Genomic DNA, 24414 nt, shown 5'->3' on the forward strand with positions numbered 1-24414 from the left:
ACTCAAACTGGCGGCAATATGGGATGCCGGCATAAAGGCGGTGGCTTTACCCACTGTGCCACAGCGCCGGCTCCTGTAGATAAGTTTCAAGAGATTAATATTTTAATGTCTTATGAGTGCTTTTAAAGCAGTATAAGATGGATGAATATTTAATATAAAATGACCAGATTGCTCATAGAAAATAATGAAAGCACGTCTAAATTAAGGTTAAATGGCATGTTTTGCCTGTCTGAAATTGGCAGATTAATACATAACAGTGCTTTTGACTATCTGGCTAGATAGGCAGTACTGTTGATAGGATGTAAATGAATTCCTTTCTGAAAAACATTTCAGGTGCTAGGTCAAAAACCTCTATGAATGCATTTCTCTTTTGACTTGGTGTGTTGAGTTCCTCACCTGAGAGATTGGCACTGTTACTATACCAATGTTATATGGTAGAAAGTAGAAACTCAGAAGTGAATCACCTTGCATGGGCTCCAACAACTACTAAATACATAGGCACTTGAACCCTGTGGTATCACTCCAGGCTTTTAACCAATGGGCTGTTATTCTTTTGGAAATAACCTACATGTCTAACAGTGAAGAATGGTTGACTTATGGTATATTCAACTTGGTGGGATATTATAGCTATTGTACATATTTTTTTTTTGTGATATTGAGCAGATTTAATGTAGTTCATAGATACAATTCTAAGAAAAAGTATGCTTTTTGTCTCTCCCTCTCCATCTCTCTTTCTAATGCTGAATATATAGTATAATCCCAATTTTACTGAAAAAGAAAAATATATGGTAATTGTGGATATAGAAAGACTAAAAGAAAATATACTGCAATGGTAATTGTGATTTTTTTGATTTTTAACTATTTTATATTTATAGTTTTTCTAAGTGAGCATGTAATACTATTGAATCAGAAAGTAATAAAGAGTATAATTAAAGCAGATGGATTTTGATGTGTATTTCTTGTTTATTCTGTAGACTCTTATTGAACAAATAGAGCAACGATCTGAAAACATACCTGAGTGAGTACTAGAAGTTCTTTTGATTTCCCTACGATGACCTTCCTTTTGAGTACTGCTTTTCCAAATCTAGTTGCATCACTATTTTCTGAACAATTCCCTTTTGACTTGTTCATGTAGCATGCAACTTATTTTGGGGAGCAAATCACAAATCTGACTTAGCAAATTTATATGGCAATGTTATTTCCTTCTCATTTGTGCAGAGATGAGATCCCAATTCTTGGAAGAGAAATCCTTTTTTTAGCATATAAAGATTAAGGCACCACGATGCACTGTGGTTTGTTATTGTTTGATTTCTCTATTTCTTTTATGTGGGCAGATAAGAGCTGGCTCTCAGAGCCTTAGAGGTTCGGTCACCTATTCTGGGATTTAAAGTCAGATTTCATTTTCATATTTTTTGAAATCAAAACTTGGGAAATCAAAAGTTCATACTCTGTTCTCGTTTGCATTCTGTCAGATACCAACAGCTGCTAAGTGATATCCACCAGTGTTACCTTGATCAGCGGGAGCTGCTTTTGGGCCCTAGTATTGCTTGTACTGTCACAGAGCTAACCAGCCAAAACAACAGAGATCATTGTGCCTTGGTAAGTGTCTGCTTGTTTGGTTTAATGTTGAACTTTCTTTTGAGCTATTTTGTACCCTAAACTATTCCTATGTATATTTTACCTTTCATATCAAGAAACTAAAAATAACTTTTTTCAGTTTTGACAGAAGTTATTGATTAGTCTTATTCAATTTTGCAAAATATTCTTACTTTTAGTTGTTTTCTAAGATATGAAGATTCACAAATAAGTATTGTTCCTTGGAAGATGAAGTTTCAAAGGTTGAGGATTTATATTGACAATTTAATTTTGGCTTAGCCTGCTGCAGAAGTGTGCTTTTTGGTTTCAGTGTGATTTTAGTTCATACTTAGAAAATTACATAAGGATTCTTTTTTTTAAATATTCCCTTTCTACTGAAAAAATAATTTGTGTTTATTTTAAAAAGTTTAGAAATTTGTAGGAAGAAAATAAAAATCCCTGTAGTCCCATTTTGTAGTAACCCTTTGGAAACCAACCACTGTTTTTAATAAGTTGTTTTATATACATATACGTGGATACTTCAGAAAGTTCGAGGAAAACTAGAATAAAAAGTAAGTTTATTTTGGTGCAAGTTTTTGAAATCCATGCATAATTCTTTCATAATGTGCATTTTTTGCATGCACTTTCTAAAGTATCCTCATTTGCATAGATTTCATTTTTTTACCCCAATATAAGCTTATCTTTTAATCCCATTGGCCATGAACTTTTTGAAGATTCTTTGTATATGCCTAATCTCTTTGCAAATAAAGTGTAGACAGACTATTTTGTAAGTGCTGGAACTACTGTATTGCTTTAACTGCAAGTGATATGTGTTTCTTTCCTGCAGGTTCGCAGTGGCTGTGCCTTTATGGTCCATGTATGCCAGGATGAACATCAGCTTTACAATGAATTTTTTACAAAGCCAACATCAAAATTAGAGTAGGTATTACATAGACTCTGTTATTGATATATTTAATTTGTTGGTGACCATATGGCATAATATAGGTGTTAACTCTAGTTAACTGCAGTGTTTGTGTGTTTGTTTTTTTGCTTATGTGTGTTTAGGTGGGACAGTAGTTAATTTCTTAAACATGTAGTTTGAGGCCAACATGTTTTCAATATTTTTTTGGAGACATTGTATGATAATAAGAATTCTGTGCAGGTGTCTAATAACTCCTGGGATCTAGATCCCCTTATCTCCACCAAGTATAATGATTTCTTCTAGATAAAAAATTCTGTGATTCGAATTAAGAAAAGATACTTAAAAAATACAGATGCTATTTAATAACCTTGGTTTTTCTCAAAATGTCTTTCAGATCCCCTGTTAATTTAATTTTTTTTCATGTTGGCTGTTTTGATTTTTGCAAAGATTCTAAGATTATGACTCATAAATAAGGAAGAGAAAAGTGTTTAATTATTTTGATTGAGGTGATCACTTTTGATGAAATATTTTAAATAGAAGAGTACTATTGACAATATAAAAAGTATTGACAACCTGATTTTTTTCTCTAAGTGTTCAAAGTTTCTCAAAATACTTGGTATATGTCCAGAGTACTTTGAGTTTTAACTAAATCTGTAAGTATTCAAGAATTTGAACCTGTGTTGCCTGGAAGCAGAGGATACAAGAGTACTTTGATAAAGTGCATGGAAAAATGAAATTAAGATGAATTGTTTTTTGGTGCAAAAAGATTTTAAGCCATGCATAGATTTTTTTCTTTTAAAAAACATTTTCATCAACTTTTAAAGACCCCCTTTCATGTGTACATAGATCTCACTTTTTTTGTGTGTGTCAAAATTAGCTTACTGTTTACTCCCATTTTTCATGAACTTCTTGAAATATCCTCACACCATTTGATTCACAGTGAAATAGAATAGAAAATATAATTAAATCTACTAAATAATTTGTATTGTTTTTGACAGGACATACACCGAATTGTTATGGAAATAAATAAAAGTTCTGATAGGTTTGGGTGCAACTATTTGAACTGATGGCCATGGTTGCTTATTGATTCTGAGATTTTAAACCAAAAATTTACAGAATTCTTTTCAGCCTTTTCTCATTCTCTAATGTTCTTGGATACTACTTTTTAATAGATACTGTTTTTATCAACTGGAAGAAATCAGTGATTCTTTTGAGCTACTAGAAAATCCTGAAAGGGTTACTACTAATAACCATGTTTTGTTCTCTCATTTTAGTGAACTTTTGGAGAAACTGTGTGTGTCATTGTATGATGTCTTCAGGCCATTGATCATTCATGTTATTCACCTAGAGACTCTGTCAGAACTTTGTGGGATTCTGAAAAATGAGGTCCTTGAAGATCATGTACAGAACAATGGTAAATAAGAAGAAGTGGTCATTTAAAAGTCTTTTCAATTACAACTATAGCTCAGTGAATTTGAAAAGAATTTAGGTTCTCCTCTCCCACCCCTGCCCCCAAATATATAAACTTAATAGTTGAAACATCTGTTCTTGCCTTGCCTTGTTTTGAATAAAGATGTACCTTATTCAGCAACTAAAGGTACAAATAAGGAAGGAATTTTAAAATCTGGGCAAAATTATGGGGCCTGCACTGTGCCGTAGTAGGTGCTAGCATCCCTTATGGGCGCTGGTTCTTGTTCTGGCCTGCTCTTCTTCCAATCTAGCTCTCTACTTATAGCCTGGATAAGCAGCAGAGGATGGCCCAAGTGCTTGGGCTCCTACATCCCGGTGTGGGAGACCTGGAAGAGGCTCCTGGCACTTGGCTTTGAATCTGCCCAACTGTGGCTGTTGTGGCCATTTGGAGAGTGAACCAGTGGATGGAAGACATTTGTCTCTGTCTGTAACTCTACCTCTCAAATAAATAAATAAAATCTTTTTAAAAATTTAGCAAAATTAATACTAAAATAATTATAGTCACTTTTCTTTTTGCCATCTGGAATCTGGAGACCAGTAACCATCAATTTTGGAATAGGCATTTCCAGTACACTGTTCCAAAATATGTGAAGTAGTCTACTGTATCTCATACTTTTTAAAAAAATTATTTATTTATTTGAAGGGCCGAGTTATAGAGAGGCAGAGGCAGAGAGAGAAAGAGAGATCTTCCATTTGCTGGTTCACTCCCCAGATGGCTGCAATGGCCAGAGCTGCGCTGATCCAAAGGCAGGAGCCAGGAGCTTCTTCCGGGTCTCCCACGTGGGTGCAGGGGTCCAAGGATTTGGACCATCTTCTACTGCTTTCCCAGGCCATAGCAGAGAGCTGGATCAGAAGTGGAGCCACCAGGATTTGAACTGGTGCCGGCACTACAGGCAGCGGCTCTATCCACTACGCCACAGCAATGGCCCCTATATTGCATATTTTTGATTAAAGTACAGTAATTATTTAGCATGCATATATAGTAACAATTTGTGTTTTTGAAATTAGAAAGAAAAGCTTTTCTCTGGAATAGCTATACATTATCCATTTGATACATTCTTCAATATTTTATTTGATTGTTATCAAGAACATGGTTTCCCTAATGATACTTAGGTGCCTTTAAGAAATACCCTTCAAGGAATCATTTTACTGGCAGTGTTTATTATCCTCACTTGGCTTTCATTAGGAGATGCTATGAGTTTATGATGTTCTAAAGTTATTCTTCTACATTTGCTTCATTCTGAGATGTATACTTTTTTTTCACATTAAGGCTTCTGCATTTAAGATGATTTCCAAATTAATGTGACTATTATATGTGATCATCTAGCGTCTTTAGCCTTCTAGCCCTTGGAAAGCTGTTCCTGAGTTACTCATGTGTCTTACATTGATGGCATCTTTGTGATAAAGAAAGACTAAATGAACTCATGTCTGATTTTATCTCTCACTTATTTTTCTTTGTGAAAATGTTAAATCACTTAATAGCTGTAGGAATCAATTTATTTGTAGAATGGGGATTCTAATAACCAAATTAATAAACTGCCTTAGCTGTCTCATAGGATTTGTCTAAAGCTATATGAAATGCCTCTTAAAGAGCACGAAGCATTTTTAAGACTCAGAGGGATGATCCCACTTTATTCAAGTTAGTAGTAGACGTAATTTCACAGAATCTCAGAGAAGAGGTGTAAGAATAAATATATGGGGCCCGGTGCTGTGGTGTAGTAGGTAAAGCTGCCATCTTTGGTGCTGGCATCCCATATTGCCGCCAGTTCAAGTCCCGGCTGCTCCACTACCGTTCCAGCTTTCTGCTGTGGCCTGGGAAGGCAGTGGAAGATGGCCCAAGTCCTTGGGCCTCTGCACCCGTGTGGAGGACCCGGAAGAAGCTCTTGGATCCTGGCTTTGGATTGGCGCAGCTCTGGCCGTTTTGGCTAACTGGGAAGTGAACCAGCGAATGGAAGACCTCTCTCTCTGCCTCTCCTCTCTCTGTATAACTCTGACTTTCAAATAAATGAATACATCTTTAAAAAAAATAGCAAATATATTTCCCAATTTTAGAACTGAAGAAACTGAAAGAAATTTATTAAACTAAGATCAAATCATACTGAAACAGAATACAGCCATGGTTTCTTCTTCTTCTTCTTCTTCTTTTTTTTTTTTTAAGATATACTTATTCATTTGATAGGCAGAGTTGGAGAGAGGGAGAGCCAGAGAGATCTTCCATCTGCTGGCTCACTCCCCAAATGGGCCACAATGGCTGGGCCTGGGCCAGGCTGAAGCCTGTAACTCCAACTGGGTCTCTTATGTGGGTCCAGGGACCAAAGGACTTGGCTCATCTTCCGCTGCTTTCCCAGGCTCGTTAACAAGGAACTGGATTGGAAGTAGAGCAGCCAGGGCTTGAACCAGTGCCCATATGGGATGCCGGCATCACAGGCGGCAGCTTAATTCACTGCATGACAGTGCTGGCCCTCATAGCCATAGTTTCTGAAGCAAATATGTGTCACACTGTTTCTGAGCAACTTAGTGACATCTTGTTGTAAAGAAATGACTTCTAAATCTAAAGGCAGGGATGATCCCTCTTTCTTGCAGCTGAACAGCTGGGAGCATTTGCAGCCGGAGTAAAGCAGATGTTGGAAGATGTACAGGAGCGGCTTGTCTACCGAACCCATATCTACATTCAGACAGACATCACTGGCTACAAACCAGCCCCTGGAGACCTGGCCTATCCCGAGAAGTTAGTCATGATGGAGGTAAGCTCTCCTGACTCGGTCTCCTGCCTTTCCCTCACATGCTTGTTAAACTAGGAATTTTCTTTTTAAGTTCTCCCTTAAGATGTAAAATTGACATAAACTGGCGGTAAGATCATAGGAAGTAAAATTTTAAGAAATTGAGCAGAATAATTAGTTAGGTTGTCTTTCCTTCAGTGTGTGTTTTAGAAACATTCTATTCAGTTCTCTCCCCTTTGTCAGGAAGTGTGCATTCTCTATTAAATCTGTGCTCCCTGTGAATCCTCTTTTCCTTTCTAAGTGGCACATAGAGGGTTGATGACAGGAGCCACTGTGGCTGAGGGTGATGACGTAGCTCTGTGTCATGCTGTCCTGAAACCCTGGAGGCCATCTCCTCACTGGGATTCCAGGTGGAGGTCCAGTTTACAGTTTGAAGACTTGGGTTATCTGAAGACACCAGGATAATGTTATAGGATGTGCCACGTTATGGACGTGTCTGATTCTTTCATTTTGCTTAGATTTACTTTAAATTTTTTTCCCCCAAGAATATACCACATAGCCAATGTGATTGATTTCATTACATCAAAGGCACATAATATCAGGTTGTTCCACTAATGGTTAGGGTGGTGGTTGCTGGTACTGTTCATCGTAAAAGCATGTCTTTCCCTTTATAATTAATATGTAATTGTGGGATGATACTTGGAGATCATATGAATGATTTTAGAAGCTGCTGATGGTTCTAGTCTGAATCAGTAATTATGTTGGGGTAGCAAAATGGTGATTTTTGCATCTGCCATTTCTTCAGTCTTCATTTGTTGGCACTGTGATATAAAGATTTAATTTCTCTTCCTCCATCCTTTTTTTTTTTTAATTTTTTTTTTTTTTTTGGACTGGCAGAGTTAGACAGTGAGAGAGACAGAGAGAAAGGTCTTCCTTTTTCCGTTGGTTCACCCCCAAAGTGGCTGCCATGGCTGGCGCGCTATGGACGGCGCGCTGTGCCGATTTTAAGCCAGGAGCCAGATGCTTCCTCCTGGTCTCCCATGCGGGTGCAGGGCCCAAGGACCTGGGCCATCCTCCACTGCACTCCCGGACCACACCAGAGAGCTGGACTGGGAGAGGAGCAACCAGGACAGAATCCAGTGCCCCAACCGGGACTAGAACCCGGGGTGCCGGTGCTGCAGGCAGCGGATTAGCCTATTGAGCCATGGCACTGGCCCCTCCCTCCTTTTCTTCACTCCACTCCTGCCATGTAGTACTGTAGACAAAGTAGATTTTTTTTTCAAGTTAACGTGTTATGATTTATTATAATAATTATTCTTTTTGATGCTCAAAGTTGTCCCAAATTTGGCCAGTGGTGGTCCCTTAGGCTGGCTGTATTATTCTTTTTGTTGTTGTAGTCTTTGAGTACTGCTTTGTGTTTTTTAAACAGCTTTATTGAGATATAGTTTACATATCATATAGTTCACTCATTTCAGGTTTTAATTCATGGGTTTTTAATATAGTCATAGTCATACATACAACGATCACTACCATCAATTTTAGAATGTAAGAAAAAGCTATAACCCTTCTACTCTAGCCTTGGGTAAATCCTAATCTACTTTTGTCTCCATAGATTTTCTGTGCTGGACATTTCATATGAATGGAATCATAGATAATGAGGCCTTTGTGACTGGCCTCTTTGATTTAGGATCATGTTTGCAAGGTCCATCCATGTTGTAGCATGTATTCGAGCTTCATTCCTTTTTATGATTGGATAACCTTCATTGTATGGATATATCACATTCTGTTTTTCCGTTCTTCCATTAATGGATATTTCCACTTGTTGCTTCCACTTGTTGGCTCTTGCAAATATTGCTGCTGTAAGCATTTATGTAGACATTTTTGTGGATATTTAGTTTCATTTTTTTATGTATATAATATACTTAAAGGTAGAATTGCTGGGTCATATGGTAATTTTATGTAAATTGTTTGAGGACTGTTTTCATTACTAGTTTAGTGGTTAGCATGTAGTATATATTGGGTGAAATTCTTTAGTTAAGGAAGAATGGTTAAATAGTTGCAGTTCTTAAGTTAATTTTAAAACAGCTTACTGTATCTGTTCTCACATAAAAGAAAAGCCTATTTATTTGTATTTTTCGGTTACTTAAACAAAAGCATTTGTGATGTTCAGAGTATATCCAATCTTAAAAAAAAATTATGTATTTATTTATTTGAAAGGCAGAGAGAAGACAGACAGACATAAACTTAGGCATCTCGCAGCTGCTGGTTCACTGCCCAGGTGGCCACAACAGCCAGGACTGGGCCAGGCTGAAGCCAGGAGATGGGAACTCAGTCTGGTCTTCCCTGTGGCTGGCCGAGACCCGACCACTTGAGTCATCACCTGCTGCCTCCCGGAGCACACGTTAGCAGGAAGCTGGAGTTGGGGTGGGAACTGGGACTCAGATCCAAGTGCTCTGATATGGGATGCAGGCATCCCAAGTGACAGGTAACCATTATGCCAAACACCCAGAATTTATCAAATCTTAAACCTGAACATGTTGTTTCTAAACTTTTAAGTTGAAAACTCTGCTTTGTGGGTGGGCATTTGGAACAGCAGTTAAGATGTCACTTGGAATACCTACATGTTGGAATACATGGGTTCAAATCCTAGCTCTGTGTCTGCTTCCAAATCTAGCTTCCTGCTAATATGCAACCTGAGGGGCAGCAGGTGGTGGCTCAAGTACTTGGGTCTCTGCTACCCACATGGGAGACCCAAATTGGCTCTGAGCTCCTGGCTTCTGGTCTTGCTTGTTGTAAGTATTTGAGGAATGAAGTGGGGGGTAAACTATCTCTGTCTGCCTCTTCCTCTGTCTCTCTGCCTCTTTCAAATGATAAAATAAATTTTAAAAAATTTCAAGAGTGATAGAATAAATTAAAAAAAATTAAGAATATGCTTTCTTTTATTTTTAAAGTTTTATTTATTTGAAAGTCAGAGTAACACAGAAAGAGAAGGAGAGGCAAAGAGAGAGAGAGAGAGGTCTTCCATCTGCTGGTTCACTCCCCAATTGGCCACAATGCCTGGAGCTGCGCCAGTCTGAAGTCAGGAGCCAGGAGCTTCTTCCAGGTCTCCCACTTGGGTGCAGGGGCCCAAGGACTTGGGCCGTCTTCTACTGCTTTCCCAAGCCATATCAGAGAGCGGGATCAGAAGTGGAGCTGCCAGGACTTGAACCAGTGCCCATATAGAGTGCCAGCACTGAGGGCAGTGGCTTTACCTGTTAAGCTACAGCGCCAGTCCCAAGAATATGCTTTTTATGTGAACTTTGTGTACTTGACCTTTTACCAGATACCTTGTATTGCTTCTAAAGTGAGGTTTGTTTATATGTTTGAGACTAGAGAGACCCTTTACTAATGTCACTTTTTCATTTCCTTATTGTTTTTGGCATAGTTCTCTTCATCTATTTAATTTACTAATTAATAAATTAAGTAATGTTTTTACTTTGTACAAAGAAAGTATTCATACTGCCACACTGCTAAAATTATTCTTTAATTTACCTTTTTTTTTAATACAGCAAATTGCACAAAGTTTAAAAGATGAACAGAAGAAAGTACCCTCTGAAGCTTCATTTTCAGATGTTCAGTTAGAAGAAGCAGAAGCTAACAGTCTCACAAAATCTGGTATGTTGTGAGGTCTCAACTCTCACTGTTTATTCATCCAGTTAATAAACCCTTATTGAAGACTTCTCATTCCCCAGGCATGAAAAACAGCTTGTGCCTTTGATGAGTTCACACTGTGTGGGAAAGACTGACAAGCCACAGATGTAATCCAGTGGTGAATAAGATGCTGGCATAAGATGCCTGAGCAATAAGATGCATAGGGTGCTGTTTTACCGTGGAAGTAGGACATGGAAATTCTCCATGGAGTGAGCTTTGAGTGCAGGAAGGTGGAGTCAGAGTGAGGCATGGTGTCTGAAAGCCGGTGTATGTATTTATAAAAAGTGTGATAGAGCCAGGTGAAGTCGTGTAAGATCAAATAGTGTGTTAGAGGGCATCCAGGAATGGAAGACCAGGACTGCTTGGGAAGGCCAAGTGGTTTGTTGAGTTTGGGCACAGGTTGTATGTAGGGAAGGAGCTGGTAACACAGAACCAGCTTAGGAAAGGTGTGATGAGGTAGTTTCATGGCCTTTGAACTTCTAGAGAGTAGTAGAGTACAATCAGGGTGATTGCACCATCAGGTTTGCTTTTTGTAAACTTCTCGAGTGACTAGGACTATGATATGTATTATGAGAGGAGCAAAGTTGTCCAAGAAATCATTCACGAGGGCCATAGACAATAATCTCGATGGGAAGTGAGATCTCCTCTCTCCCAGGGAGTTGGGGCACCACATGGGCTTTAAAGAACCCAGCTGTCCTGGCATTCTGAGTCACTTTTATATAAAGCTGGTGCCCTAAATCAGACTACCGAGCAGCCTGGGTATACCCCATCTGACAAAGCTGTTCTCTTCTGCTTGTTCCACAGGAGGTGAGACACCTGTCTCTGCAGTAGAACCATGCGCTATTGTAGTGTGTTTTTTGGTCCTAGTGTAGCTTGGTTGTAGCAAACCTTTCAATAGTTCCTGGAGAGACCACTGAACGTCTCTGTCTTGCTGGCCTTTTCCCCAGTGAAGCCTACAGTCTAAGTCATACCTAGATTATAGTGAGGAGTGGTTGGCAGAACTGAAAAGACTATGTAGGAGATTGTTGTATTTTTTCTATCTGAAATATACAGAGTTTGAACTAGAGCACTGATCGTGATGAGAGACAGAGCTGAGGAATAAGGGTAGAAGTTTGAATCAATACAGTCTGCCAGGTCAGAGCAGGCAGGGTATGATTGAAGCCAGAGGAAGAGGAGTGGTGGTATCGCTTAACTAAACTGGTGAGACAGATGAAGTCACAAGGACATTGTGGTAAGAGAATGCATTACTAAATTTTAATACTTAAGAGGTAGAATGGTTTGGAATAAGAAACATCTATAGAAAGTAAAAAGGATGTAGTCTGAAAAACAACAATAGACAGTCTTTCTAGAGGTCAGGAGTATGAGGATGCAAGTGAAAGTCTTTGGAGTTGAGATGGTCAAGTCTTTGGAGGTGAGGTCGTCCATGCAGTGATTGGTGTTAACAACACGGGAATTTCAGCTGGAAAGATTCTGAATCAGATAGCAAGGGTAGTAACAATAGCAACAAAGGTATCACTCTCCCTGGTTCCCAGAGATGTTGAAAATGAGAGAATGAGAGGCCCCAGCGGAGGGCTTCAAATGACATGATGGTCACAGTGGGCAGAATGCCATGTCAGGGCACGTTGATGGAGATGAACCCTTCTGTGAAGAGGCCGATTATCAGCACCTTCACACAGCACAGGCTTTACTTGCTATGCAGACAGAGCAAGAGAGTAGGGGTGGCTGAAGCCAGAAGATGGTGGTGAAGGAATACGTGCAGGTGGGAGAAGCTCTCCAAAGAGGCCACCAGGAGATGTGTGCCTTTTGATGTCTCACCGTGGGGGGACACTTCCCCAGGTCAACTGTTGGTTAAATAGGAACACGAAAAATGGACAGACAAGCTGGTTTCTGGGGTAAACACATTTGTTTCACCGAAATTAGATCGTGGAGGAAGGGGTGCTTTTTTTGTTCCTTATTTTAAAGGAGGGATCCCACAAGATGCCATAGTCCTTAGCAGAACTATATATCCTTAATCTCCTAAATAGGCTTTGATAGAATTTGTTTAGTATATTCTTTTTCTTTAAGAAACTTTATGAAAGCAGATCTTAGTTTATGCTGAGGCTTTATGGAAGAGATTTTAAAATTAAACTACAAGTGTTATTTGCTTTTGGAAAAAAGCTTACAAAACTATAAAGTGAAAGCAGTAACTCTCAACATTCCCCTTGTTTGTTCCTTGTACTCTGTGCCACACAGCCACCATGCCTTGTACATATCTAGCTCCTTAAAACAAAAAAAGAATTATGGTTGTTCTGTAGCTTACTACTAGTGTATTATGGATATACTCTTTATTTTTTATTGTTGAAAAAATTTCAAATATGTAGAAAAGTAGAAAGAGACATGAACAATGGACGCACATGCACACCACTTGTGTTCAAGACTCAGTGTTTTATTACACTTCTGTATATGTATACATGTATATGTATGTTTTGACAGTCATTTTAAGTACATTATTCACATCATTGACACTTTGCTGTTGTTTAAGGCCTTAGTTTAAACTAAGATCTAGTTTTATAAAGTTTAATAGAGAAAAAGAATACACTAAACAAATTCTATAAAAGAATATTTAGTAGATTATTTATAATTTTGGTAATTATTATTGCAACATCTTTTCCATAACCACAAACCATTATCACACTATAACTTTTTATCAAGTTTTCTAATGTCCTCTAATACACAGTTCATGCTCAGTATGACCTCTTGTCTGAGCCAAGTTGTACTCTCATGGCTTATTTGAAATCAGCCCCTTGACCCTGACTGTGCTTCCTTTACAAATGCCCCTCTCTGCTGAGTGATGCTCCCTAACACTCCTTTCTCTTTTTTTTCCCCAAAGAAATCTTTTATTTAAGGAATACAAACTTCATGCATTTCATGAGTACAGCTTTAAGAATATAGTGATTCTTCCTACCATATCCACCTTCCTACGCATACTCCCATCCCTTTCTCCCCTCTCCCACTCCCAGTCCCATTCTCCACTAAGATCCATTTTCAATTAACTTTATACACAGAAGACCAACTCTGTACTAAGTAAAGAGTTCAACAATTTGCATGAAAAAAAAAAACTGTTACTCAAAAGTTGAGACAAGGGCTGTTCAAAGTTATTGCACCTTGAATTTAATTTTTACTTCTTTTTTTAAAATTTTTTAGAAACTTAATTAACTTTAAAGCAGCACCCAAGAATGATACATTTTTTGCAAGCAGTTAGACATAATTGTAATGCAACTCTTTGAGGACAGAGGTCCTACATGGGAAGTTAGTGCACAGTGACTCCTGTTGTTAATTTAACAATTAAATATAATATATTATGACATCAGTGATTACCTGAGGCTCTTGATATGAGCTGCTTATGCTATGGAAGCCTTTTGAATCCACAAACTCCATCAGTAGTTAGACAAGGCCATAAGCAAAGTAGAAGTTCTCACCTCCCTTCAGAGAAAAGTACCTCCTTCTTTTTTTTTTTTTTTTTAAAACATTTTTTTTTTTTCTAATTTTTATTTTTTTTGACAGGCAGAGTGGACAGTGAGAGAGAGACAGAGAGAGAAAGGTCTTCCTTTGCCGTTGGTTCACCCTCCAATGGCCGCCGCTGCAGCCGGCGCACCGCGCTGATCCGATGGCAGGAGCCAGGATCCAGGTGCTTTTCCTGGTCTCCCATGGGGTGCAGGGCCCAAGCACCTGGGCCATCCTCCACTGCACTCCCTGGCCATAGCAGAGAGCTGGCCTGGAAGAGGGGCAACCGGGACAGAATCCGGCGCCCCGACCGGGACTAGAACCCGGTGTGCCGGCGCCGCAAGGTGGAGGATTAGCCTATTGAGCCACGGCGCCGGCCCCCTCCTTCTTTGATGACCACTTCTTTCCACTGGAGTCTCACCCACTGAGGTCTTTCATGATGGACATTTTTTGCCACAGTGTCTTGGCTTCCATGCCTGAAATGCTTTCATGAGCTTTTCAGCCAGACCAGCATGCCTTAAGGGCTGATTCTGAGGTCAGAGTGCTACTTAAAGCAATTGTCATTCTGTGAGTCTTGCTGTGTGGACTGCTTCCCGTGTTGTAGCAGTCACTCCTTTTAAGTCCTTGAGAATGAGTTTTATCATTAATTAAGGAAGCACCTAAGAAAACAAGCAATGGAGTTGGATATTTCCTCAACAGTCAAGACAAGGACTGTTCAAGTCATTGCTTCTCAAAAGGTCAATTTCATTTCTAGGTGCTCTATTAGTTATCACAGATCAGGGAGAATATTTGGTATTTGTCCCTTTGGGACTGACTTATTTCACTAAGTATGATGTTTTCCAGATTCACCCATTTTGTTGCAAATGACCAGATAGCATTGTTTTTACTGCTGTATATAGTATTCCATGGTGTACATATCCCATAATTTCTTTACCCAGTCTTCAGTTGACAGGCATTTGGGTTGATTCCATGTCTTAGCTATTGTGAACTGAGCTGCAATAAGCATGGGGGTGCAGATACCTCTTTCAGATGCTGATTTCATTTCCCTAGCCACAACTCCTTTCATCTCTCCAGATGTTCCCTTTCCCGACCAGCTCTGGTCACCTGGAAACAGGGAGTATTACTATAGCCCTGTAAATGATCAATAAGAGCTCCGACAGCAGGCTGTTGGGCAACCCAGGTGTGATTAGTCTTTTATTTAAAAAATTACCTTGTTTTCTTGTCACTTCCCTACCTCCATTGGTTCCCATGTGACTATAGACTACAGATCCACTTCCTTTTACATGGCTGCTTTCTATAATATAAGTAGGCTGTTTATTTATCCCATAGTTAATGTTGGTTACAGATTGGGAGAAGCAATTTGGCTTGAACATACATATGAGGCTGGAATGTATGCATGTGTATACTCAACGTGTGTTTTCATTGTATTAGGCCTTGTCTGTCACTATTTTAAATTCCTAATGGAATTCTTGATTAAAGGTGAGGCTGGAAAAAATGATGCCTTCTAGTCATTTATAGTTACTGCATAAATGTTTGTAAGACAAACATCCATGTGTGTAAAATTCGTCTTCTTTTCCATTTGGGTTTCAGGTTCAACAGAATCTCTCAATCCTAGACCACAAACCACAATTTCTCCAGCGGATCTTCATGGAATGTGGTATCCTACAGTTCGAAGAACTCTTGTCTGTCTCTCCAAGTTGTACAGATGCATAGATGTATGTGTGCAAATTCCTGTGTGTTTCCTGTGCATTGCTTGTTCTTCTACTTTGAAGTTTTTTTACTTTTTTATTTTCAGATTTTTAAAAAAGATTAGTTATTTGAAAGGCAGTTCCTGAGAGAGAGAGAGAGAGAGAGATTTTTTCCATCCTCTTGGTTTACTCCCCAAATGGCCACAACAACTGGGGCTAGGCCAGGTCTCCCACGTTGGTGGCAGGGGCCCAAGTGCTTGGACTGTCTTCTGTTGCCCTCCCAGGAGCATTAGCATGGAGCTGGATCAGAAGCAGAGCAGTCAGGGCAGGTTCCAATATGGGATGTTGGCCTTTCAAATGGTGGTCTAACCAGCTGCATCACAGCACCAGCCACTACTTGTAGACCTTGGTGTGGTGTTTTGTTTAATATTCGTAGATTCAGGATTTTTAAATTAGAAGGTGACTTGAGGGAAAGTAATTCAGGGATTGCTAATCCAAGCATTCTGTAGATCTAACAGTCCACTGCTTGTCTTTGGTGACTCCAAGAACACCTTGAGATTTTTTGAGTACATTTTGTATGTTCATGTTTGTGCCTTTCTGAGGATAAGGGCTTTAATTTTCATCATTGCTCAAAAGAGTCCATGATTAAAATAAAAACAGCCGATTAGTTTGCCTGCCTCAGTTCATAGATGAAGAAAAAGAGATGCAGAAAGGTTAAGTGATAATCCAGTGTCACAAAGGTATAATAGACATACAATCCTTTTTTAAAGATTTTATTTATTTGAAAGGCAGAAATACAAACACACACACACAAACACACACACATAAATACACACACACATATCTTCCCTCTGTTGGTTCACTTCCTAAATGCCCACAACTGGGTCTGGGTCAGACTGAAATCAGGAGCCTAGAACTCCATTTGAGTTTCCCATATGAGAGGCGGAGGCCCAATCATTTGATCTGTCACCTGCTGCCTCCCAGGGTGTTTTAGCAGGGAGCTGGATTGGAAACAGAGTAGCTGGGGCTTGAATAGGAACTCTGCTATGGAATGTGGGTGTTACAAGTGGCACCATAATACCTGCCCTGCTAACTTCCCCTCTCTCCCTTTTAGTACCAGCTTAGACTGCATTGATTTCAGGGACAGAGTTATTTTCTGGTTTAATGGTGAAATTGCCATTTCCTGTTACATCAGATTTGTTTGCACTTATTTGCTTTCAGTGGTTTGTTGCTGAACCAAAATGCTTATAAAATTCAGTGGTTTAAATTCACTTCTTATTAATTTGACTACAGCAATCTTGACTGCATATAAAAAGCAATTATTAACTAAATTATTTATTTGAAAGAGTTACACAGAGAGAAAGAGAGAGATCTTGCATCTGCTGGTTCACTTCCCAGTTGGCAGCAATGGTCAGAGATGGGCCAGGCCAAAGCCAAGAGCCAGGAGGTTCCTCCAGGTCTCTCACCTGGGTGGCAGGGGCCCAGGTACTTGGGCCATCTTCTGCTGCTTTTCCCAGACCATTAGCAGGGAGCTGGATGGGAAGTGTAACAGCCGGCACTTTAACCAATGACCATATGGAATGCCAGTATTGCAGTCAGTAACTTTGCCCAAGTGCTTGGTCCATCTTCCCCTGCTTTCCCAGGTACATTAGCAGGGAGCTGGATCACAAGTGGAGTAGCCAGGACCCGAACCGGCACCCATATGGGATGGCAGTGCCGTGGGTGGAGGCTTAACCTACTATGCCACAGCACTGGCCCACTACCATTTCTTAAGAATATGATTCAAAAGGGGTGTGCATATATCCTCACACTGCAGGTACTCCATGTGGCAGAGCCCAAGGACAAGACAAAGTTACACAGTTGTTTCATGGGGTCATATGAGTCCACAGTATTCTGCAATTTATTTTTATTAATTTGAAAGATGGAGTGACAGATTTTCTACCCATTGATCCACTCCCCAAATGCCTGCAACAGTCAGGGCTGGACCAGGCCAAAGCCAGGATCTTGGAACTCAGTCCAGGTCTCCCATGTGGGTGTTGGGGACCCAAGTGTTTGAGCCATCACTTGCTGCCTCCCAGGGTGCATGTTAGCAGGAAGCTGTATTGGAAGTAGAGTGGAGACTTGAACCCAGGCACTGGGATGCAGACATCCTAGCCACTGTGTCAAATGCCCACTGCTCTATAATTTAAACTGCATCGTTGCTGGGACTTGTGCCTGGAGGTTTTGAAATGTAATCAGCATGCTTTTTCTCAAGTCTGAGCCTTTCCAGGGTGAGATCAGATCACTTGTTCATAGGCAGATGTTTCAGGTTTTTGCCTAGCTAGGAAGAGCTCTTCCAGAGAGGTTTGGACATTTGGCGTCTCCTGTTCCCCAAGTTCCCTGTTAAGTGTTTGGCATGAAGTATCAGGTTGGGATTCAGAAACTTCCTACAATGGAATCAGGAACCCGAGGGAAATACGCAGCAGGCGTGTTCCATACAGAACCCACTGTCTTGGTTGACTCTCCTGAGCAAAGCCTCTTAGGGTGCTGCACAGGGATTTTAGCCAAACGGTAGGTAGGCCAAGGGAGGACACCTTCCATGTTCCGTGTTAGGCCTTAGGCTTACCTTTTCTTTATTCATGTAACTCACATCCAAATCTCTCTCTCTCTCTCTCTCTCTTTTTTTTTTTTTTTGACAGGCAGAGTTAGACAGTGAAAGAGAGAGAGAGAGAAAGGTCTTCCTTCTGTTGGTTCACCCTACAAATGGCTGCTATGGCTGGTGTGCTGTGCTGATCCGAAGCCAGGAGTCAGGTGCTTCCCACGCGGGTGCAGGGCCCAAGTACTTAGGCCATCCTCCACTGCCTTCCCGGGCCACAGCAGAGAGCTGGACTGGAAGAGGAGCAACCGGGACAGAATCCGGCGCCCCGACCGGGACTAGAACCCAGGGTGCCGGCGCCACAGGCGGAGGATTAGCCTAGTGAGCCGCGGTGCCAGCCTCACATCCAAATCCTAACCCTTTTAATCTTAGGGATCATAGACAAGGAAAGATGAAGCCAGTGAAAACACAGGAAGACCGAGCTGGGAAGGGGGAGATCTTGGTGAAAGCCGCCTGTCTAGCCTTCTTGTGCTGGGCCAGTCACCCAGCAGAAGGCAGCCCTAGTCGCCCCTTCCGTCAGAGGGCTCACAGGGAACGACAGGGAGAGGCAATGCAAAGAGAATAATGGCAAAGTAGGAGACGAGGGCCCAGGACTGGCTCAGTAATAACCCCTCGCTCCTGTCCATCCCCATCAGTTCTGTCTCAGGTGGAGTGGAGGCAGGGAGGGAAGGGGACCGAGAGATGTCTCCAGCTGATCAATGCGCCACACCTGCAGGAGGATAAAGGAATGGCAGAATTAAGCTTCATGGGCAGGCGTTGTGGCACGGTGAGGTAAGCGGCCACTTGGGACACTCACCTTTAATATCAGAGTGCCTAGTCCGGGTCCCAGCTACTCTGTACTTCTGATCCAGCTCTCTGCTAATGTGCCTGGGAGGCAACAATGATGGCCCGAGTTCTTGGGTTTCTGCCACCTATGTGGGAGACCCAGATGTCATTCCTGCTTGGACAGCCTTGGCTTTTGTGGGCCTTTGGGAAGCGAACTAGTACATAGAGGATGCCTTTCTCTGTCTCACCCTCTGTGTTCCTGTACCTTTCAAATAAATAAATAAATCTTTAAAAAAAAGAAAAATCCCAGTTAGTAATGCCCATTGGGATTCCCATTAAAAAAGAAAAAGTTGGCCGGCACTGCCTGCCTGCGGCACTGGCACCCCAGGTTCTAGTCCCGGTTGGGGCGCCGGATTCTGTCCCGGTTGCTCCTCTTCCAGTCCAGCTCTCTGCTGTGGCCCGGGAAGGCAGTGGAGGATGGCCCAAGTGTTTGGGCCCTGTACCCGTGTGGGAGACCAGGAGGAAGCACATGGCTCCTGGCTTTGGATCGGCGCAGCGGCCATTTGGGGGGTGAACCAATGGAAAGGAAGACCTCTCGCTCTCTCTCTCTCATTGTCTAAATCTGCCTGTCCAAAAAAAAAAAAAAAAAAAAGAGGAAAAAAAAAGTTAAGATTCATCCTTCACATAGCCATTTTGTCACTTTTTAAACTAAATTCTATTTTTATGAGAATTTCACCATCTCGTTCAGTATTGCTTGATTTTATACATGATATTCTATAATTTAGATTTAATGTTGAATATCTGCATTTTTAGTTTTTGCTATTTAAGATAATATTGTAATGAAGAGTCATGTGCCTGAATCTTAATGCAATACTGGTTAGTTACTTGGGATAAAATTTTGGAAGTAGATCTACTGCTGTTGTTTTATTTGAAAGACAGACAGGGGCTGGTGCTGTAAAGCCCCAGCCTGCAGTGCCGGCATCCCATATGGGCGCTGGTTCCCATCCCTGCTGCTTCTCTTCTGACCCAGCTCTCTGCGATGGCCTGGGGAAGCAGAAGATGGCCCAAGTCCTTGGGCCCCTGCACCCACGTGGGAGACCTGGAAGAAGCTCCTGGCTCCTGGCTTCGGATGGGCGCAGCTCTGACCATTGCAGTCATTTGGGGAGTGAACCAGCGGAATGGAAGACCTCTCTCTGGCTCTACCTTTCTCTGTAACTCTTTCAAAGAAATAAAATAATTATTAAAAAAAAAAAAGAGAGAGAGAGAGAGACAGGGATCTTCATTCATTTGTTCACTCCGTAAATGTCAGCAATAGCCAGGGCTAGATCAAGCCAAAGCCAGGAGCCTGGAATTAAGTCTCCCACGTGGCTGGCAGGGACCCAAGTACTTGAGCCATCATCTGCTGCCTCTTGGGTTGCACGTTAGCAGGAAGCTGGTCCGGAAGCACAGAGAAATTGGGGTTCAAACCAAGTACTTCAGTGTGGGACTTGGGCGTCCTAAGTAGTGTCTTAACTACTTGCCAAGTGCCTGCCCCAGAGCTCCTGTTTTGTTTTTTTTTTTTTTTTTTTTTTTTTTTTTTGTAGTTTGTTTTAGATATTTTTAAAAAATGGCAGCATAACATGAGAACATGTTGGAGTTAGGGTTCCATGAGGCTCAGTCCACGCTTCCTGTTTACCACTGTTCTTCCTTGCAGAGGGCACAGTACCTTGCATGCTACATGGTATATTTATTGAAGAGTTCCATGTATGTTTCCAGATTATCAAAGCTACATGTTGATCTGGAAAGAGTCCATGTGAATAGAAAACTCCAGGAAGAATAGTACTGATAAATTAATCCAGTGATGAGGGCAAGCAAGCTTTGATTTGCCACACTCAACAACGTAGGATTTTACTTTGTTCTCTGAAGTGCCACAGACTGATGTTTCTCTCTTATTCCACCAGAGGGCAGTGTTCCAAGGATTATCACAGGAAGCGTTGTCTGCCTGCATTCAGTCTTTACTTGGAGCATCAGAGTCCATCAGCAAAAACAAGGTTTGATGAAGTGTTAGGTGAAATTTTATTACTTATAATAACATTATGGAATATAGCATTTGTTTCTGGGCTCACAAATTTGCAGCCATTTTGGCAATAGGACTTACTTAGTATGATTGAATTTTGAGGCCCTTTGAGAGAAGCAAGTATTTCATTGTAGCACTAATAAAGACTGCACTATATAAGGGAGTCTAACTTTGCTAAAGTACTGGAAATGATATTTAGGTTACTAACTCTAAAGGATACAGGTTTCTTTTTATAGACTTATCAACTGGGCAAATAATACTGCCTTTTCCCTGGAATGCCAAGGAAGTGTTTTCAAGGGAAAGTAGCCATTTGTAATCATAACTTCAGTGCTATTTTATATAGTGGAGTGACCTCACTTGGAGTAATTTGCCAGTTTTGACCAATTGATGTTAAGGCAAACAGAACAAAACAAAGCAAAAATCAAACTACCCCCTCAGCACCAGTGTACAAATCAGATAATACAACATGATTCTAACTATGTGCTGAAAAATGCATTGAGGAAAATACGTAGCAATGAAAGCTTTTGGGGGATTGTGGGTGATTTTTTTCCCCTCCTCTATAGAGATTTACATTTATTTTCCAGATTTTCTGTAGTGACCATGTATCTCTTAGATCATTAAGAGGATCATATGCTTCTATCCTCTTCACCACTGTTCTCTCCTTTAAGGGAGAGGTGAAAAGCCTTTTTTTTTTTTTTTTAAGATTTTCTTTATTTTTTTTTTGACAGAGTTACAGAGGGAGAGACAGAGAAAGGTCTTTCATCCTTTGGTTCACTTCCCAGATGGCTACCATGGCTGGAGCTGGGCCAATCCAAAACCAGGAGCTTCTTCCTGGGTCTCTGGCATGGGTGTAGGAGCCCAAGCACATGGGCCATCTACTACTTTCCCAGGCCATAGCAGAGAACTGGATTGGAAGAGGAGTAGCTGGGCCACGAACTGGCCCTCATATGGAATGCCAGTGCTGTAGGTGGAGGCTTTACCTGCTGCTCCACAGCACCAGCCTTGAAATGCCTTTTGTTGCTGTTGTTGTTTTTTAAAGATTTATTTATTTATTTGAAATATAGAGTTACAGAGAGGCAGAGGCAAAGAGAGAGAGGTCTTCCATCTGCTGGTTCACTCCCCAGATGACCGCAATGGCCAGAGCTGGGCCAATCCGAAGTCAGAAGCCAGAAGCTTTTTCCAGGTCTCCCATATGGGTGCGGGGGCCCTAGGACTTGAGCCATCTTCCACTGCTTTCTCAGGCCATAGCAGAGAGCTGGATCAGAAGTGCAGCCGCCAGGACTTGAACCAGTGCCCATATGGGATACTGGCATTGCAGGTGGTGGCTTTACCCACTATGCCACAGCACTGGCCCCCAGTCTTAGAGTTTTTAAGGCAAGAAATTACTACATATTTAATTTACATAATTACTACATATTTAAGTTGGTTTTCTGGTAACTTAGCATGAAACCATTTGCTGGGTTACAACTGTCTTCGTGAAATAAATGGAATCTATATTATACTATTTTTAAAAAAAGATTTATTTGAAAGGCAGAATAACAGAGAGAGAGAGGGAGAGAGGGAGAGAGGAAGGGAGGGAGGGAGGCAGAGAGAGAGCTCCTGTCCATTGGTTCATTACCCAAATGGCTGCAATGGCTGGGACTGGGCCAGGCTGAATCCGGAAGCCAGGAACTCCATCAGGTCTCCCAGTGGGTGGCAGTGGCACAAGTACTTGGGATATATTTCACTACTTTCCCAAGTATTTTAGCAGGGAGCTGGATGGGAAGTGGAGCAGCTGGGACTTGAACCAGCACCCATATGGGATGCCAGCCTTGCAGGTAGTAGCTTAACTTGCTAAGCTGCAATGCTGGCCCTGCATATTATTCTGTCCTGGACATCAGAGTCGTTAGTACTTTTAAAAATATTCAAATATTCAAAATTTACAGCATTTCTCACCCAGTACTCTGTGTTGCAGAATGCAAAGTGCATTTCCTTCATAGTCGTCTTATTTATACTGATCGTAGTTTTTAGAAGGTTGGGGGAGAGACTGGGGAGAAGTCACTTTGGTTAATAGCCCCTTTAAGACTTATCTTGCTTACTGAATTTTTATTGCTTTATCTTTTCCTAATGTAGTGTAAAAATTTTCGTTAGAAAGATTTTCGGCATAAGATACTGCCTTGAGTAGCAGCAAGAGTCTAATAGACTCTTCCTGAAATGAGCTCTGTGACTCTCGCTGTTTTGGGACTGGGTTAACGCTTTCAGTTCTGAGGTTGAGTCACAGGGACTCTTGGAAATAGGTTCTGAGAGGGCAAGAGGACACCCAGGACCCTCTGAGTGTCCGTGCCAGGGCTCTAGTGGCAGGGTAATCTGTAAAGGGGACTCCAAAGCATTTTACACTTGGAGGCTCCTTCTGTTCTTTTGAATAAATAGGAATAGATCTGATGTTCTGTATATTAAAACCACGTGGAGCAAATACAGAAAGCCAGGTTCCCAGCAAGCAAGCAGGAGGCTACGAGAGGTCAGAATGTGCTCATCCTTTGACCTTTCTTTCCTTCCTGGCCTGTGCTGCCGTTAAGCCCATCGCCTCTTCTAACTCTGCACCAAGTCAAAGTGGATTTGACTGCTCTTCCTAAATGTGTTGCTTTGCAGACAAAAGACTGACTTGCTTTGTTGGATTTCCAAAGTGGAGCAAGTGACAGTATTAATAAGAGTTTGAGACAAGATTTTTCCACATCATTCTAGAATAGGTCCTATGGGGCAAGTTTATTGCAGTAAATTTAGGTAGAATATTGTCAGTAACAAATGTATTTTCTCTGTGCCTGTTTGTTTAATCTGTGATATCAATTTTTCTGTCTCATAATTCAGACTCAGGTTGATGGACAGCTTTTCTTAATTAAGCACCTCTTGATTCTTCGGGAACAGATCGCTCCGTTTCACACTGAATTCACCATTAAGGAAATTTCCCTGGACCTCAAGAGAACTAGAGGTACTTTGCTGCCCGGCTGACACAGTTGGGCGTGTTTCATCTGTCCAGATGTGTCAGCTCAGGCTCTAGGTGTACTTTATGTTCATCTGCAATTTTTTTTGCATGCTTTGCTTACTAAATATGTTGCTTATTCATACTGAGCTGAGCAGTCAGCTTCCTAATTCTAACTTGCTATCTTTCCTTTATGAAGGAAACTATATCTGAGCATTTCAATTTGTAATATCACTTTTCTTAGACTATGCTGCATGTTATTAGAACCAGTTAAAACATGAAAAATCATGTTTTAGCTACTTACTTGGTAAGTAGTCTCAGCTAATTGAGATGATTTTAACATGGAATTTATGAACATTCAGGAAGCCAGCTAGGTAAGATGGGAAGGATATTTATCTAAGAGCGTGAAAGAGTTGGGTTTTATTCCTGGGCCATGATTTTCTGTTTCTTGTGT

The 24414-nt window shown here is 41.0% G+C and overlaps 1 protein-coding gene across 2 annotated transcripts in view; it reads left to right on the top strand.

Moving 5' to 3' along the window:
• The window catches only part of COG3 (component of oligomeric golgi complex 3), a 72567-nt gene that overhangs the window by 26722 nt on the left and 21431 nt on the right, over positions 1–24414 (top strand). For both annotated transcript variants that reach the window (XM_002712958.6, XM_089304120.1), the window contains exons 9-17: positions 975–1018; positions 1473–1599; positions 2423–2514; positions 3772–3911; positions 6551–6711; positions 10236–10341; positions 15451–15575; positions 20889–20978; positions 23849–23969. In XM_002712958.6, coding sequence (XP_002713004.2) covers positions 975–1018; positions 1473–1599; positions 2423–2514; positions 3772–3911; positions 6551–6711; positions 10236–10341; positions 15451–15575; positions 20889–20978; positions 23849–23969 — 1006 coding nt within the window. The remainder of the gene's footprint in view (positions 1–974; positions 1019–1472; positions 1600–2422; positions 2515–3771; positions 3912–6550; positions 6712–10235; positions 10342–15450; positions 15576–20888; positions 20979–23848; positions 23970–24414) is intronic.

The sequence above is a fragment of the Oryctolagus cuniculus genome, chromosome 9, assembly GCF_051225735.1.
Source record: "Oryctolagus cuniculus isolate XC-2025 breed Fujian yellow rabbit chromosome 9, ASM5122573v1, whole genome shotgun sequence".
NCBI classification, from domain to species: domain Eukaryota; kingdom Metazoa; phylum Chordata; class Mammalia; order Lagomorpha; family Leporidae; genus Oryctolagus; species Oryctolagus cuniculus.